This window comes from Lithobates pipiens, unplaced genomic scaffold (genome assembly GCF_037356315.1).
Source record: "Lithobates pipiens isolate NorthernLeopardFrog02 unplaced genomic scaffold, aLitPip1_a1.2 Scaffold_23, whole genome shotgun sequence".
NCBI lineage: Eukaryota > Metazoa > Chordata > Amphibia > Anura > Ranidae > Lithobates > Lithobates pipiens.
Window position 1 is genome coordinate 320,647,072 of NW_027507785.1, and position 18,069 is coordinate 320,665,140.

Genomic DNA, 18,069 nt, shown 5'->3' on the forward strand with positions numbered 1-18,069 from the left:
AGTCAATGCGGAACAAATTATTTTCATTTCCATTGACCTTAATGGGAAAACTCGCTTTGATATGCGAGTACATTGGATTACGAGCATTCTCCTGGAACGGACTATGCTTGTGTGCGGCTGGCGCCAATTAATAAACCATCATACGAATTGTGTTGCATATGTACAATGGATGTTATCTTGTTACTATATAATTGTACATCTGTATTTCAGACTGACCACCATTCTCTCCCCCCGAAAAAACGATTTATACGAAACTGAAACGCATTGGGGTTGTTACAAAACTGAGACACATATAAATTGTCTACATGTAATTATTTCCAGGGTGGTCTGTGTAACGCTTTGTCATCAATCAGCTGATTGGTTTTACCTCTACTATATTTGTACTGCTTATGTTAACCGCTCCGGACCAGTTTTACTGCGGCAGGTTGGCTCCCCTGCGCAAAATCACGTTACTGTACGTGATCCCGCGGGGTCCGGATAGCAGGGGCGCGCACCTGCTGCACAGCGGGGGTGCTGATGATTGTGACCAGAAGACACAGAACAGGGACGAGTGTATGTAAACACACACTTCCCTGTTCTGACAGGAGTGACAGATCGTGTGTTCCTATTAGCTAGGAACACACGATCAGTCACTTCCACTAGCCATTCCCCTCCCCCTTCAGTTAGAATCACCTCCCAGGGAACACAGTTAACCCCTTGATCACCCACGTGTCCGCTGCGTGGCGAGGGAGCTGATGCACCTGCACCTGGCAAGTGGCCACAATGTCTGCCGGCCACCTGCGATTGCTCCACGGAGAGGCAGAACGGGGATCTGTCAATATAATAACAGACAGATCCCCATTCTGACAGGGGAGTAGAAAGAGTACTGCTGTTCCAAGTGATTAGGAACAGTGATCTCTCTCCTCCTCCAGTCAGTCCCCTTCCCCCCACAGTTAGAAACACCTTCCAGGGAACATTTAACCCCCTTGATCGCCCCCTAGTGTTAACCCCTTCACTGTCAGTGAATTTTTTTTACAATAATCAATGCATTTTTAATCGCACTGATTGCTGTATTAATGCCAATGGTTCCAAAAATGTGTCAAAATTGTCCGATGTGTCCACCATAATGTTGCAGTCACGATAAAAAAAAATAAAAATCGCAGATACGCCGCCATTACTAGTAAAAAAAATAAAAAATAAAAATAATAATAATAATAAAAATGCTATAAAATCTATCCCCTATTTTGTAGGCCATATAACTTTTGTGCAAACCAATAAATATACGCTTATTGCGTTTTTTTTTTTTTAAACAAAAATATGTAGAAGAAGAATACATAATTGGCCTAAACGTTTTTTTTTTTTCTAAATTGTCGCTCTTTTTTTGTTTATAGCGCAAAAAATAAAGACCGCAGAGGCGATCAAATGCCACCAAAAGAAATCTCTATTTGTGGGAAAAAAAGGACTTCAATTTTGTTTGGGTACAACGTCGCACGACCGCGCAACTGTCAGTTAAAACAACGCAGTGCCGTATCGCAAAAAGTGCTCTGGTCCGGAAAGGGGGTAAACCGAACTGAAGTGGTTAATATAAAAGGTTGAATAAAGTATCTTTGTATTTTATTATACTGGTATTTGTCAAGTGCCTATAAAATCCCAACCAAAATGAACTTTTTCATCAGGACCAATGGAGCGCCTCTATACAGGGAGAAAGGCGGCTCTCAGTGACCTTATCAGACTTGCATTGGCTCTGCAGCCCATGTAATGGATTTCCCTGGATGCTTGGATTGTTTAATGATTATCTTAAAACACACAGATGTCAGACCTGGTACTTGGCCTGGGTGTCGATATCCCGGATGGATGGATTGGGGTCAAAGGCAGGATGAGAGTGGTACCAGCCAATGACATTGTAGCCGTGCAGCGACAGGGCTTCCGACGCCTGAGTCTGGGAAACGGGGTCCATTTCACACTGCAGCCCCGTGCTGAGACTGTTACACGGCTCCGCGGTCCAAATCTAGAAAAAGGAAACATGAAGAAACGTGAGCATGTGCAGGCGGCGATCTCTCTCCTAATCACGGTGGATTCGATTTAAATCATAATTTTTAAAGAGCAACTGTCATCTCTGTCCCACGGCGGCTCCTCCTCTGACCCGCTGTCGGCTCACCGACAGTTCCATTCACGTTAAAGGGACGGCTGGTGACGCGGCAGTGACAGAACAAGGCGAGGGACGTGGCGGCAGCAGGTGAGTGGACGCCCGCTAACAGGTGCTGCCATGATGGATCTGAAATGACAGGTGCTCTTTAAACGTAAGGACTTATTTCTTGCTAAAATGGTGGTCGTTGCAAAATTTTATGCGTTATTTGCGCAGCGGTCTTTCAAACGCACTTTTTTGGGAAAAAAAAAAAAAAAAAAAGACACTTTCATGAATTAAAAGAAAAACTAAAAACAGTAAAAGTTAGCCCCTTTTTTTTCTATAATATGAAAGATGATGTTACGCCGAGTAAATAGATACCTAACATGTCATGCTTTGAAATTGCGTACGCTCGTGGAATGGCGACAAACTACGGTACCTAGAATCTCCATAGGTGACGCTTTAAAAAAATAAAAAAAAATAAAAAAATAATTAATTAATGGTTACCAGGTTGAAGTTGCAGAGGAGGTCTTTTGCTAGAATTATTTCACTCGCTCTAACGATCGTGGGGTTACCTCACATACGTGATTTGAACACCGTTTACATATGCAGGCGCGACTTACGCATGCGTTTTCTTTGCTGCATGAGCTCGCAGGGACGGGGGCACTTTAAAATTTTTCTTTTTCTTATTTATTTTATTTATTTATTTTTACATTGTCACTTTAAAAAAATAAAAATAAATCTGATCACTTTTATTGCTGTCACAAGGTAGGTAAACATCCCTTGGGACAGTAATTAGGTGGTGACAGGTACTCTCTATGGAGGGATCAGGGGGGTCTAAAAGACTCCAAGTCCCTCCTTTGCACTTCAAAGTATTCAGATCGCCAAAAACAGCGATTCTAAACACTGTATTTTTTTGCATTTAACACTTATTTTTAACAGCAAACGCAGTTTATAAGGTGAAATAGAGTATTTCAAAACCCGACGGACTGTTTAGATGTTGAATTTTAAAAGCAGCAGCAAACTTGCTGATCTCACAGGTTTGCTAATCTGACAGAAGTTCGCTGCTTTAATAATTCAACAGTTCGAGGGATTTCTAAATACAGTGGAACCTTGGATTAAGAGCATAATCCGTTCCAGGAGAATGCTTGTAATCCAAAGCACTCAAATATCAAAGCGAGTTTCCCCATAGAAGTCAATGGAAACAAAGATAATTTGTTCCGCATTGACTTCTATTGCATGCAATACAGCTTTTGGCCAGAGGTGGGGGGCGCTGGAGAGCCTCGGAAATACTCGGGGACTCGGAAACCCTCGGAAAGGCTCGGAGACTGAGTATTTCCAAGTGTTTCTGAGTATTTCCGAACAGCTCCGAACCGTTCCGAGCGTCACCAGCGCCCCCGCACCTCTGGCCAAATGCTGTACTGCACACCCCATTGGCTTGAATCCTACTTGTTTTGCGAGACAACACTCTAAAACCGAGTCAGGATTAAAAAAAAAAAAAAAGTTGCTCGCCTTTCAAAACGCTCGTTAACCGCGTTACTTTTAAACCAAGGTTCTACTGTACTGTATTTGACCATATAAGCACAGTTGTTAAAAATACTGTGTGAAATGCAAAACTCCAGTGAGGGTAACAAGATGTACGCTGCTGCCTTCTCAGTGTATCCTTACTAAGGAGGAGCGTGGGGTGTAGAAAGATGGCAGCGACAGAACGTCACTTCTGTTACATATCTTGACATGTTGCCAAATCTGATGAGTCACCGGAGGAAGTGCCGGATCGTGGATCGGGTCTCTCGGTGGGATGGGAGGAGCAGTGGAAAGTGGCGGGGGACATCCCCTCTCGCTCCTTCAGGATAACAGTGGAGAGGCTTTTAGACGTATCGGTTGTTATCCCTAAAGAACCGACCACCCGCTATAAAAAATGGCGATGCCTGGAACTGCAGATGACATCCCGGTATAACCCTTTAACCTGAGGCCGCACACGTGCGTATGGTTGGCGCTAAGGGGTTAAACGCGTGGGTGTGTCACAGCACTAAATACTGAAAAAGGAACGGGTAATGATGTAGAATATATGGGTTAGTATTCAGGCAAGGGCTTCATTATAAGAATATAAAGTATGACTTTACCGATTTGAAATTGGATTTTTCATGCATTTAAAAAAAAATAGGAACCAGCTTACTTCTACAATACGTTCTTCTTCCAGATATCTTCCTCCTAATAAGCCTATGACTTCCGCCATGGAGACGTGCGAGTGCTTCAACAGAGAACAACAAAATGAGCGATGCTTTTCATAGGATTGGATAATTCACATATAATATTTTATACTTACCAAATCTAATATTAGCATGGCCTCCGCCGATATCTTCACTTGGAAGGGAGCCTGAAATAAAAGCAACGTTTAGAAAGGAAACACAAAAACATCAATTAGAGACGACACAACATTGCTAAATAAAAGACAACTTTCCAACTGATGAAAAAGGCGAGCTTGTTTTATTCAAAAACAGGGTGGATTCGATTTAAAATCAAGTCGATTTAAATCACAAATTTAAATCACTAGTAAAAAGACTTGATTTAAATCAACTCGATTCAAATCATAATTTTTAAAGAGCAACTGTCATCTGTCCTGCTGTGGCGCCTCCTCTGTCACGCTGCTGGCTCCTCCTCCCCTGACCCGCTGCTGGCTCCCCCTCCCCTGACCCGCTGCTGGCTCCTCCTCCCCTGACCCGCTGCTGGCTTCCCCTTCCCCTGACCCGCTGCTGGCTCCCCTCCCCGCTGCTGGATCCCCCTCCCCTGTCCCGCTGCTGGCTCCCCCTCCCCTGTCCCGCTGCTGGCTCCCCCTCCCCATGTCCCGCTGCTGGCTCCCCCTCCCCTGTCCCGCTGCTGGCTCCCCCTCCCCTGTCCCGCTGCTGGCTCCCCCTCCTCTGTCGCGCTGCTGGCTCCCCCTCCTCTGTCCCGCTGCTGGCTCCCCCTCCTCTGTCCCGCTGATGGCTCCCCCTCCTCTGTCCCGCTGATGGCTCCCCCTCCTCTGTCCCGCTGCTGGCTCCCCCTCCTCTGTCCCGCTGCTGGCTCCCCCTCCTCTGTCCCGCTGCTGGCTCCCCCTCCTCTGTCCCGCTGTTGGCTCCTCCTCTGATCCGCTATTGGCTCCTCCTCTGATCCGCTGTTGACTTACCGACAGTCCCATTCACTTTAATGGGATGGCTGGTGATGCGGCAGTGAAGCAACAAGGTGAGGGATGTGGCGACAGGGTGGACTTGATTTAAACCAAGTTAATTTAAATCACTAGTAAAAAGGCTTGTTTTAAAATCAACTTGATTCAAACCATGATTTTTAAAGAGCAACTGTCATCTCTGTCCCACTGTTGACTCCTCCTCTGTCCCGCTGCAGCTCCTCCTCTGTGGCTCCTCCTCTGACCCGCTGTTGACTCAGACAGCCCCATTCACTTTAATGGGACGGCTGCTGATGCCGGGAGTGACACAACAAGGTGAGTGACGTGGCGGCAGCAGGTGAGTGGATGCCCGCTAACAGGCGCTGCCATGATGCAGCTGAAATGACAGGTGCTCTTTAAAGAGGAAGTAAACCCTAGACATGTGCACACTGAAATATTTCGTTTCGGAACTTCGTTTTCGTCCGAAAAATAAATTTATTTAGTTACTCCCGAAATTTGTTTTTTATTTTGTTTTTCGTTAAAAATAGCATTCGTCCGAAAATCCAAATTAATGAAGGTCGAATCTGTCATTGAAGGCTCATGGTGTCTGTCGAATGTTCAAAGAAGATTCGACGGAGCAGCCAAACTGTACGACACCGATCTTCTTAGAACTTTCGACAGACACCATAAGCCAAAGATTCGACGTTTGTATTTTTTTTGCTGCTTTGTCAAATATTTGTTGTTCATGTTGAATGTATATAGTTCAAACAGAAAATGGACTGGCGATAGTGATCACTGATCAGACAGGTAACAAGATAGGGTATATAGAATCTTAATCTATAATATAGAATCTATAACAATAAATTCCCCCCCCCTCCCCCCCCCCACACGGGCAGCCTCTGAGGCTATCACAACACTAGCAACATTAGTATCACTATCAAGTTCACAACACTAACACAATAGCAGAAGATTATTATGAAGAAATTAAGTTGAACTGTAGCTTGTGTCACTATTGTTCTGCTGCTGTGCTTATGCTTAATTGCTAAATAATTCAGGTTCTCTGACAAACGGACCAGCTAAGATTGACTGTCTTCTGAAATGATTCAGTGTCTGTGTCTCTCTCTGCTAGCAATCGTAAGTGAAAGTAAGTTGGCTGTACGTGTGTACTTAGTTCTAGCTATTTTACTGCTCCTCCTCTTTGGTTACAATCAGCCAATAACATTCATCATCATCATTATTTTTATTTTACTTCCCCCACCCAATTCCAGCAGCGATCTTTCCTCTCTCTGTCGAATCTTTCCTCTCTCTGTCGAATCTTTCCTCTCTCTGTCGAATCTTTCCTCTCTCTGTCGAATCTTTCCTCTCTCTGTCGAAGCTTTCCTCTCTCTGTCGAAGCTTTCCTCTCTCTGTCGAAGCTTTCCTCTCTCTGTCGAAGCTTTCCTCTCTCTGTCGAAGCTTTCCTCTCTCTGTCGAAGCTTTCCTCTCTCTGTCGAAGCTTTCCTCTCTCTGTCGAAGCTTTCCTCTGTCGAAGCTTTCCTCTGTCGAATCTTTCCTCTCTCTGTCGTATATATTTCCTCTCTATGTCAAATCTTTCCTCTCTCTGTCGTATATTTCCTCTCTATGTCAAATCTTTCCTCTCTATGTCAAATCTTTCCTCTCTATGTCAAATCTTTTAGGGCTGCAACTAACGATTATTTTCATAATCGATTAGTTGGCCGATTATTGTTTCGATTAATCGATTAATAACCTTAAAAAAAAAAATGGTGTATAATTTTGTTAAATATGTAACGTTAAAAAAAAAATATATATATTTATTCTTAAATATCTCTATGCAGTGGTAAATATAAATAACCAACTATATGGTTAGAGAGAAAAATCTCTAATCCACTGTGAGAACAACAGATAGAAGAGATATACTGTATATACAATTAGAGTAGATCTTCCCTCAAAAAAAAAAAATTCATTTTAAGAACATTTGTTTGATTTTCTAATTGTTAGTGGGGGTCAAATCGATGTTCATTTTCAACCACAGTGACGGGAAAATTTGGAAATAGAAAACTGCTTGGTGAAAGGAATTTTCAGACAGTGTGGTTTTCGTTCACAAATTACATTCATTTTAAAAACAGAATGTTAAAAACAAGAGAAAATTTCAAAACAACATTCTTTCAGCGAATGTACAAAGATTTTTTGTCTGAAAATTGATCCGTGTGACCAGCATAAGCCTCGGTATGTAGTTTGCTTTTGATCTGTTTCTGCAGTGCTTTTTGCTGTGCGTTTTGATTTTTGCACATGTGATTTGAGTTTTTGCATTTTTTTGGCCAACTTGTTGTTGGGCAGATTAAAAAACACAATTTGCTGCAAAACCCATTACATGCTTTACTGCAGCTTCACCATTGAAGTACATTGAAACAAAAAAGCATTGTTTTGCATAAAAAAAAAAAAAAAAGTCCCTGACCGTTTCCAAATACACAACGGCTGAAGAAAGCAGAGATGTGAACGTGTCCCATAGGAAACCATGTAAATGAACTGTAGTGCGTTTTTGTAAAAAGCACCAAAAAACACAGATATGAACCAGGTCTAAGACGTTTAGACCCCTTTCACACCAGGGCGTTTTGCAGGCGCTATAGCGTTAGAAATAGCGCCTGCAAAACGCCCTAAAGAAGCTGCACCATTGGGCTTTCACACTACAGCGGTGCGCTGGTAGGACGTCAGAAAAAAGTCCTGCCAGCAGCTTCTTTGGAGCGGTGAAGGAGCGGTGTGTTTACCGCTCCTCCACCGCTGCTCCCCATTGAAATCAATAGGGCAGCGCTGTAATCCCGCTATTGTGGCGTATTGCCGGCGGTTTTAACCCTTTCGCGGCCGCTAGCGGGGGTAAAAGCGCCCCGCTAGCGGCCGAAATGCGCCGCAAATCCGGCGGTAAAACGCCGCTAAAAATAGCGGCGTTTTACCGCCCGCGCTATCAGCGGTGTGGTGTGAAAGGGGTCTTAGTAACATAATGGGGTTAAAAAAACAAAACCTAAAAGTAATCCTTTATGCTACAACAAAAAGCAGATAATCACTACTGTAAAGGATTCATTTTTTTTTTTAACTGTACAACTGTGAAAGTGGTATTTACAGTAGCGGTTATTTGCTATTTTTGTACATTAAAGGGCTCGTTTTAGTTTTTTTTAACCCCCATGATGTTACTGGCCGATTAATTGATTATGAAAATAGTAATCGATTAATTTCATAATCGATTAGTTGTCGATTAATCGATTAGTTGTTTCAGCCCTCAATCTTTTCTCTCTATGTAGAATAATCCTGGACTAATAGAGTTAAGGTTAGGCACATTCGACCACAGGTTCAATAAACACAGATTGTTATTGTCAGTGTCATGTCGAATATCTGTATTGAACTGTTGTCACAACGAAAACGAAAATAAAGCATTTGTTTATGTCGGATCTTTCGTTTAACGAAAATACCTGAAATTCGGACGAAAATGCATTTGGACAAAAACGAATGCACATGTCTAGTAAACCCTGATGGGTTTTACTTCCTCTTTATTTCCCTGCAAAGGTAAAGCATAATGGGCTATCGCATAGTAGCCCATTATGTGTCACTTACCTGAAACCGAAGCCTGCAATGTCACCGCTGTCCCCACTAGCAGCGAGCGCCCATCTTCATCCCTCTGCCTTCTGGGGGCCGCGAACTCCGGCTCCGACTGTCCGGAGTCACGTGACGTCACTCCCGCGCGTGCGTGCGGGAGCCATCAGTCACAGCATGACCCCCTTTAGAAACGGCACGATCTGCCCTTTCTAAAGTGTGCATGCGCCGTAGATATCGGCGCACGGCGTTATTGTAAATATCTTCTAAACCGTGGAGCTTTAGGAGATATTTCCAGCTCCTACAGGTAAGCCTTACTATAGGCTTACCTGTAGGTAGAAGTGGCTGCACAGGGGGTACAACCACTTTAAATGTAAGGACTTATTCTTGCTGGTAGTTAGAATATTTAATATTTTCAAAAACAATATAAAAAATGGAAGTTTCCTATTTAGAATAATAAGCGGTCAGGTTAGTAAAGCAGCGATATCAGAGCTGATTCAATCATACAGTTTGTAGTGTACATAGACTTGCAAAACAATGGGATAAAGGAATATTCCTGAACTTTGTTTTATCTCATGGTTACTGTAAAATTGTGTGAAAGTATCGATGCAGCGCTTGTCATCTCAGCTTGCAGAGCTTGGATTCATTGAATTCATTTACCAAAAATGTAAATATTGCAGAATATACAGCCTTATTCTACATAAACTAAGCTCCATTTCATGCTGAATAAACAAATTATTAATGTATCTTAAATATAAAACTATCTTTAGCCCGGCTTCACACTGGAGCATTTTAACATGCAATCTGACATGTCAAATCGGCGGCAATTGCCGTCAATGGAACCGCCCTAATCAGTGCAACGCCGCAACGATTTCAAAAAGTAGTTTCTGTACTACTTTTTTTAGATTTTAGACTGCAATTTACATTCATATCTGTGCAGCAACCTACATAGATGTCTCTTAAAATCGCGTCCAAAATCGGGACTGACATGCGGGAGTGAAATCGCTGAACTCGCACGGCTTCATTCCTGCAGCTGTGTGAACCTGGGCTTAGATAGATTTTTACTCTCCAAAAGCATTTTATTAAAATACATTTGATTAAAAAAAAAAAATCATTTAAATAAACAAAAACAAAAAAATCAGATTTTTTTTTTTTTTAAATCATTGATTTATTTTGATTAAAAAAAAAATCCGATTTTTGTGATTTTGATTTTTTTTTTTAATCAGTGATTTATTTTGATAAAAATCAAAAGAAAAAAAAATCTGATCTTTTTGCTTTTAAAAATCATTAATTTATATCCACCTTGTTAAAAAATGAATACAGAAGAAAACAATAATTGAAATTATGAAATGTTTTTTTTACCTCCCTCTCTTCAGTAAAGTCAAGGCAGGGGATGAGCTGGAATGGGTCAAATGCACTGTAAAAAAATAATAAAAAAAAAAAAAAGTGCGTTAACAGCAACAATCTAAGAATCAAAGTTTCTTGTTACAACAATAGGACTGATCATGAGATGGAAAAAATTCCCACTTTCCCCACTGCACTGGTATGGCCTCGTACCTAGAGAATCTGCAGCGATTCTCTGCATCAGAAAATGTCTCACTGCCTGTGATTAGAGCAGCGCCGTGCCGACTTCCTGGCGGGCTCTGCACGTGGAGTGTGCGAACACGCCGGAGCTCTTCCTTACTAGAGAAGAGTTAGCAGCTATGTAAACAAAGCAGATCCCCGTTCTGACAGGGGAGAAGAGCGAGATCAGCTGTTCCTAGTGATCAGGAACAGCGATCTCTCTCTTCTCCCAGTCAGTCCCCTCCCCCCACAGTTAGAAACACCTCCCTAGGGAACGCACTTAACCCTTTGTTCGCCCCCTAGTGTTAACCCCTTCCCTGCCAGTGCTATTTATACATTGATCAGTGCATTTTTATAGCACTGATCACTATATTAGTGTCACCGGTCACCAAAAACTGTCACTTTGGGTCAGATTTGTCTGCCGCAGTCCTGCTAAAAGTCGCTGATCCCCACCATAACTAGTAAAAACAATAAAAAAGTCCCTAAATCTTTCCCCTATTTTGTTTGACGCTATAAATTTTGTGCAAACCAATCAATATATGGTTATTGTGATTTGTTTGTTTACCAAAATATGTAGAAGAATATATATTGGCCTAAACTGATGAATACATTCGTTTTTTTATATATTTTTTTTGGATATGTATTATAGCAGAAAGTAAAATATATTGTTTTTTTTTTTCAAAAGTTGTGTCTTTTTTTTTTTTTGTTTATAGCACAAAAATAAAAAACACAGAGATGATCAAATACCACCAAAAAAAGCTCTACAGTGCCTTGAAAAAGTAATCATACCCCTTTAAATTTTCCACATTTTGTAAAAATAAAATAAAATAAAATAATAATTGGGGAAAAAAAAAGGACATCAATTTTGTTTGGGTACATCGTTGCACAACCGCGCAATTGTCAGTTGAAGCGACGCAGTGCCGCATCGCAAAAAATGGCCTGGTCATTAAGGGGGTAAATCCTTCAGGGGCGGAAGTGGTTAAAGAAAAAAAAAATAGGTTTATAAATCGCTTTAATGCCTGCAGCCTCCTGGGAAATATGACATAGATAACACAAGAGACGAGAATCATGTTTCTAATATGGAGGGGGCAGGAATAATAATTTAAAAAGATTAAAATACTATCATACTTCTAATATGGAGGGGGCAGGAATAATAATAAAAAAAATGAAAATACGATCATGCTTCTAATATGGAGGGGGGCAGGAATAATAATTAAAAAAAATATTAAAATACTATCATGTTTCTAATACGGAGGGGGCAGGAATAAAAATTAAAAAAAAGATTAAAATACTATCATGTTTCTAATATGGAGGGGACAGGAATAATAATTAAAAAAAAAAAATTAAAATACTATCATGCTTCTAATATGGAGGGGGCAGGAATAATAATAAAAAAAAATATTAAAATACTATCATGTTTCTAATATGGAGGGGGCAGGAACAATAATAATAAAAAAATATTAAAATACCATCATGTTTCTAATATGGAGGGGGCAGGAATAATAAATAATAAAAAATAAAATAAAAAAATAATAATAATAGAATTATAAAAAAAAAAAAAAAAAGAGCAATAGTTTTGCTACGATAAATTTCTAAAGACGTACTACACACACAGTATGGGGGTTATATTAAGCTTCTTTTTAAATTTGTCACCATGTATAAGCTACAAAACACTGTTGACATCTTCAGAAATAAGACGTAACAGCACAATTTAAAGCAGGAGACAAAACAAATGTGAAGGAAGAATGTCACAATATGTGACTATATTCTAATTTCTGTACCTCTTGGGTGGTCTCGATCCCTTGGAGCATTTCAGGGCCTTCATTCTCTCCCGTCTTTTAGCCAACTCCTCTGCCGAGAGATGCTGACAAAGAGAAATATTATGTTCACTGAGGAGCATGTGTCACCTAAACTTTAAGGAAAGACTCACTCATGCCCATAATATAAAAAAAAAAAAAAAAAAAAAAAAAAAGCTAAAAATAACTGCAGATCTCCATTATCTCAGAGATGTAGAAGTTTGATGAAGGGCAGTTCAATAATACTGGTACAAAATTGTTATTGTCGTAGAGTGCAGCACATCAATTACAGCTAAAAAAGGACACTCAGCTGATGTCTAACCTCAAACGTCTGTCCCTCGAGGTCTCTTGAATCACACCAATTCCCCCATGGGTCTCTGACACGCCTTCGTCTGGTGCGCTGAAATGAGAAACAGGAGAGTGTTCGTACGGCAACAACTGAGATTTTATTTAAAATGGCATAACCACTTGACCTTCGGAAGATTTACCCCCCCCCCCCACACACACACACACACACACACACACACACACACACACACACACACACACACAATGACCAGGCCATTTTTTGTGATACAACATTGCGTTACTTTAAGCCCCCTTTCACACTGGGGCGGTTTTCAGGCGTTACAGCGCTAAAAATAGCGCCTGTGTTGCGCCTTAAAAAACCAGCCCCTTTCACTCCAGTGTGAAAGCCCTCCCTTTCACACTGGAGGGGTGCGCTAGCAGGACGGTGAAAAAAGTCCTGCTAGCCGCATCTTTGGAGCGGTGAAGGAGCGGTGTATTCACCGCTCCTAAACCGCTCCTACCCATTGAAATCAATGGGACAGTGCGGCTATACCGCCGACAAAGCTTTGCGGGCGGTTTTAACCCTTTTTCAGCCGCCAGCGGGGGTTAAAACCACCCCGCTAGCGCCCGCAGACCGCCGCTAAAGCGCTGCTAAAAATAGCGGCACTTTACCGCCGACGGCCGCACCGCCCCAGTGTGAAAGGGGCCTAACTGACTTTTGTCTGTCTTGCAACACTGTGCAGAAATGAAATTGATATATTTTTCCCCACAACAAATATAACTTTCTTTTGGTGGTATTTAATCACCCTCTGGGTTTTTTATTTTTTGCGCTATAAACGAAAAAAGATCGACAATTAAAAAGAAAAAATAATAATAAATTATATATATATATATATATATATATATATATATATATATTATATTTACTTACTGCTATAAATCGTATCCAATAATAAAAAAAAATAAAAAATGGAACAAATCAAATTTCTTCATCAAATCAAATTTCTTCTGCTATAAAACATATTCAATTAAATCCAAGATCCAATAAAAAAAAAATATAATAATAAATATATATATATATATATATATATATATATATATATTATATACACACACACACACACACACATAAATGTATGCCAAGATGTATTCTACTACATATTTTTGATAACAAAAAAATCCCAATAAGGGTATATTGATTGGTGTGTGCAAAAGTTAGAAGATCTACAAACTATGGGATATATATTGGATTTTTTTTTTTTAATACTAGTAATGGCGGGGATAAGTGACTTATAGCGGGACTGTGACACTAAATAAATGGGACCATATAGTAATTATGTGAATTTTAAACACATAAAGCAACACATATAAATGGCATAATGAATAAATCCACAAAAGTGATAATAAAAGATAAAAAATAAATGAAATAAAATTAAAGAATGAATGTAAAGTCCACAGGTGAAGAAACTGAACATGTGATTAGTCCAGACAAATATAAAACATCCTCATGGCATCAAAACTGGAGACAGTTATAAGGAGAATATAAGCAAAATATCCACCACCAACTGTACGAAGGCTTACCGGAATGCTTGGACTCAAAAGGACACGCGCCTGATAAGTCAACAAGGCTTGTGGTGAAATTACCCTAAAGGATAAGGGCATCCGTGTAGGTAATCTCTGGCTTGAAAGTAGAATGGTCCCGCTGTCCCTTCAGGTGGTTCACAATGACAGCACCATGACATGTCTTGTTAGACGAAACGCGTTGGAACGAGCTCTGCTGATGCCATTGCGTCATTTGTACCAAAAGAACTTTTATATCTTCTCAAATGTGAGTGTTCCTTATTTTATTAAATACTCTTTTTATCAATCGGAATTACACTGTGTGGCACTCTGTTCTCCTTCTTGGCCTTATTATGTGATTCTATGGGAGAAATTTGATCCACCTGGTTTTGAGAACGTCCATCCCGAGGGTTACTGTCATTGTGAACCAACTGAAAGGACAGAAGGAACAATAATTGAATAACCACTTGCCGACCAACCACAGTACATTTACTGTGGGTGAGTGTTGTGTGCAGGCAAAGCAACGTACATATATGCCATTTTGCCTGTACAGACACAGGGGGGCGCTGAGGCGTGCTTCCCTCCTGCGACTGCTGTGTCCACAGCGGAATGCCGATCCCGATACTCGGAGGGGCCTGGTGATCATGTGATCGCTATGTGATCACATGATCACAATGTCAACAAAGCTGTTATGAATCAATATGATTCATAACAGCTTTGCTTCCCTTGCGAGTGAGCTGTAGTTGGCCCATATACATCTCATGGTACCTGGGCCAATCACAGCACCCTGTACCATGTGATTAGCTGTAGCCAATCACAGATCGCTATTATTGATAGCTGTTATGAACGTGACCCATTCATGAAAGTTGAAAGCATTGCCGGTACAATGATCTTCATTGTACGAGCAATTAAATTAATTAAATTAAAAAAAAAATCCCTGATCACCTAATCATTTTTTTTTTAACCACTTGCCGACCGCCGCACGCCGATGTACGTCGGCAGAATGGCACGGGCAGGCATAAGGACATACATGTACGTCCTTTGCCTCCCGCGGGTCGGGGGCCCGATCGGGCCCCCGCCCGGTGCCTGCGGCGGTCGGCATTCGTTCGGGAGCGATCCCGGACGAGGGGACGGCCATTCATTCATGGCCACCCCCTCGCGATCGCTCCCGACGAATGGAAATCCCCGGTGACATCACTTCCTCTCCTGTAATGTAAACACAGGAGAGGAAGTGATGTATTCTCTCCTCCGTGTCGGTATTTTTCGTTCCGACACGGAGGAGAGCGGAACGGTGAGTTGCACTAACACACCCCACACACAGTAGAACATGCCAGGCACACTCACACCCCCCCTTTACCCCCCGATCACCCCCCCAATTACCCCTGCCCCCCAGTCACAGTGACACCAATGTCATTTTTTTTTTTTTTTTTTTTTTTTTTGCATTGGTGTCATTTGTGACTGTAATAACTGTTAGGGCAGTTAGGGTTAGCCCCCTTTAGTTCTAATGTACCCCCCTAACCCCCCCAATAAAGGTTTAACCCCGTGATCACCCCCCGTCGCCAGTGTCACTAAGGCTGGGTTCACATTGCAGCGGTTTATGAGAACGAATGTGATTCGCACCGCACTGCAGTGCAAATCACATCCGATCTCTGTGCGATTCGAGTTCAGCCATTCGCCGCACCCGCCACACCCGCCGCACCCGCCGCAAATTCGCACGGGACCCTTATTTTGGCCCGCAGCAGAATCGGATCGCATGGGTGTTCACACCATGCGATCCGAGTTTGCAGATCGCACTGCGATATGCGAACTGATCTGGGGGTGTCAGTAACATTTCACTGACACTCCCAGCAGTTCGCATAGGGCAGTGTGAACTGCCGCCGGGAGGCATGCGATGCGGGAACCCGCCGCGGATTCGCGGCGTTTCCGCATCGCTCCAGTGTGAACCCAGCCTAATAAGCGATCATTTTTCTGATCGCCGTATTAGTGTCACAGGTGACGCTAGTTAGGCAGGTAGGTATTTAGGTTCGCCGCAGCTTTTTATAGCGCTAGGGACCCCCATATACTACCGCATAAAGCCCCCTGATTGCCCCCTAGTTAACCCTTTCACCAGTGATCACCATATAACTGTTACAGGTGACGCTGGTTGGTTAGTTATTTTTTTATAGTTTCAGGGCACCCGCCATTTATTACCTAATAAAGGTTTAACCCCCTGATCACCCGGCGGGTGTCATTTGTGACTAATAACTGTTAGGGCAGTTAGGGTTAGCCCCCTTTAGTTCTAAGGTACCCCCCTAACCCCCCCAATAAAGGTTTAACCCCGTGATCACCCCCCGTCGCCAGTGTCACTAAGGCTGGGTTCACATTGCAGCGGTTTATGAGAACGGATGTGATTTGCACCGCACTGCAGTGCAAATCACATCCGATCTCTGCGATTCGAGTTCAGCTATACAGATAGTATGGCTGAATTCGTGTCGCACCCGCCGCATCCGCCGCAAACTCGCACGGGACCCTTTTTTTGGTCCGCAGCAGAATCGGATCGCATGGGTGTTCACACCATGCGATCCAAGTTTGCAGATCGCACTGCGATATGCGAACTGATCTGGGGGTGTCATTAACATTTCACTGACACTCCCAGCAGTTCGCATAGGGCAGTGTGAACTGCCGCAGGGAGGCATGCGATGCGGGAACCCGCCGCGCATTCGTGGCGTTCCCGCATCGCTCCAGTGTGAACCCAGCCTAATAAGCGATCGTTTTTCTGATCGCTGTATTAGTGTCACAGGTGACGCTAGTTAGGCAGGTAGGTATTTAGGTTCGCCGCAGCTTTTTATAGCGCCAGGGACCCCCATATACTACCGCATAAAGCCCCCTGATTGCCCCCTAGTTAACCCTTTCACCAGTGATCACCATATAACTGTTACAGGTGACGCTGGTTGGTTAGTTATTTTTTTATAGTTTCAGGGCACCCGCCATTTATTACCTAGTCTCACTAGTGTACCCCTAAATTTAGGGGTGTCTACTTTCTAAAATGGGGTCATTTGGGGGGGGGGGGTTTGTGCCATCTTGGCATTTTATGGCCTTCAAAACTGTAACGCCCTTAGAAAGCCTGAAGGCGGTGCTTGGTTTTCGGGGCCCCGTACGCGGCTAGGCTCCCAAAAAGTCCCACATATGTGGTATCCCCGTACTCAGGAGAAGCAGCAGAATTTATTTTGGGGTGTCATTTCACATATGCCCATGGCATGCATGAGCAATATATCATTTAGTGACAACTTTGTGAAAAAAAAAAAAAAAAAAAAAAAGTTTGTAATTTTCCCGCAACTTGTGGCAAAATATAAAATATTCCATGGACTCAACATGCCTCTCAGCAAATAGCTTGGGGTGTCTACTTTCTAAAATGGGGTCATTTGTGGGGGTTTTGTGCCATCTTGGCATTTTATGGCCTTCAAAACTGTAATAGGTAGTGAGAAGTGAACTCAAAAAATTACGCCCTTAGAAAGCCTGAAGGCGGTGCTTGGTTTTCGGGGCCCCGTACGCGGCTAGGCTCCCAAAAAGTCCCACATATGTGGTATCCCCGTACTCAGGAGAAGCAGCAGAATTTATTTTGGGGTGTCATTTCACATATGCCCATGGCATGCATGAGCAATATATCATTTAGTGACAACTTTGTGAAAAAAAAAAAAAAAAAAAAAAAGTTTGTAATTTTCCCGCAACTTGTGGCAAAATATAAAATATTCCATGGACTCAACATGCCTCTCAGCAAATAGCTTGGGGTGTCTACTTTCTAAAATGGGGTCATTTGTGGGGGTTTTGTGCCATCTTGGCATTTTATGGCCTTCAAAACTGTAATAGGTAGTGAGGCGTGAAATCAAAAATTTACGCCCTTAGAAAGCCTGAAGGCGGTGCTTGGTTTTCGGGGCCCCGTACGCGGCTAGGCTCCCAAAAAGTCCCACATATGTGGTATCCCCGTACTCAGGAGAAGCAGCAGAATTTATTTTGGGGTGTCATTTCACATATGCCCATAGCATGTGTGAGCAATA

The 18,069-nt window shown here is 42.4% G+C and overlaps 1 protein-coding gene across 1 annotated transcript in view; it reads right to left on the reverse strand.

The window, feature by feature from the left end:
* The window catches only part of MYSM1 (Myb like, SWIRM and MPN domains 1), a gene marked incomplete in the record, with an annotated part of 72,882 nt that overhangs the window by 23,685 nt on the left and 31,128 nt on the right, over positions 1-18,069 (reverse strand). Inside the window, 6 exon segments of the mRNA XM_077450610.1 lie at positions 1,799-1,987; positions 4,281-4,355; positions 4,431-4,481; positions 10,191-10,245; positions 12,173-12,255; positions 12,510-12,587. Coding sequence (XP_077306736.1) covers positions 1,799-1,987; positions 4,281-4,355; positions 4,431-4,481; positions 10,191-10,245; positions 12,173-12,255; positions 12,510-12,587 — 531 coding nt within the window.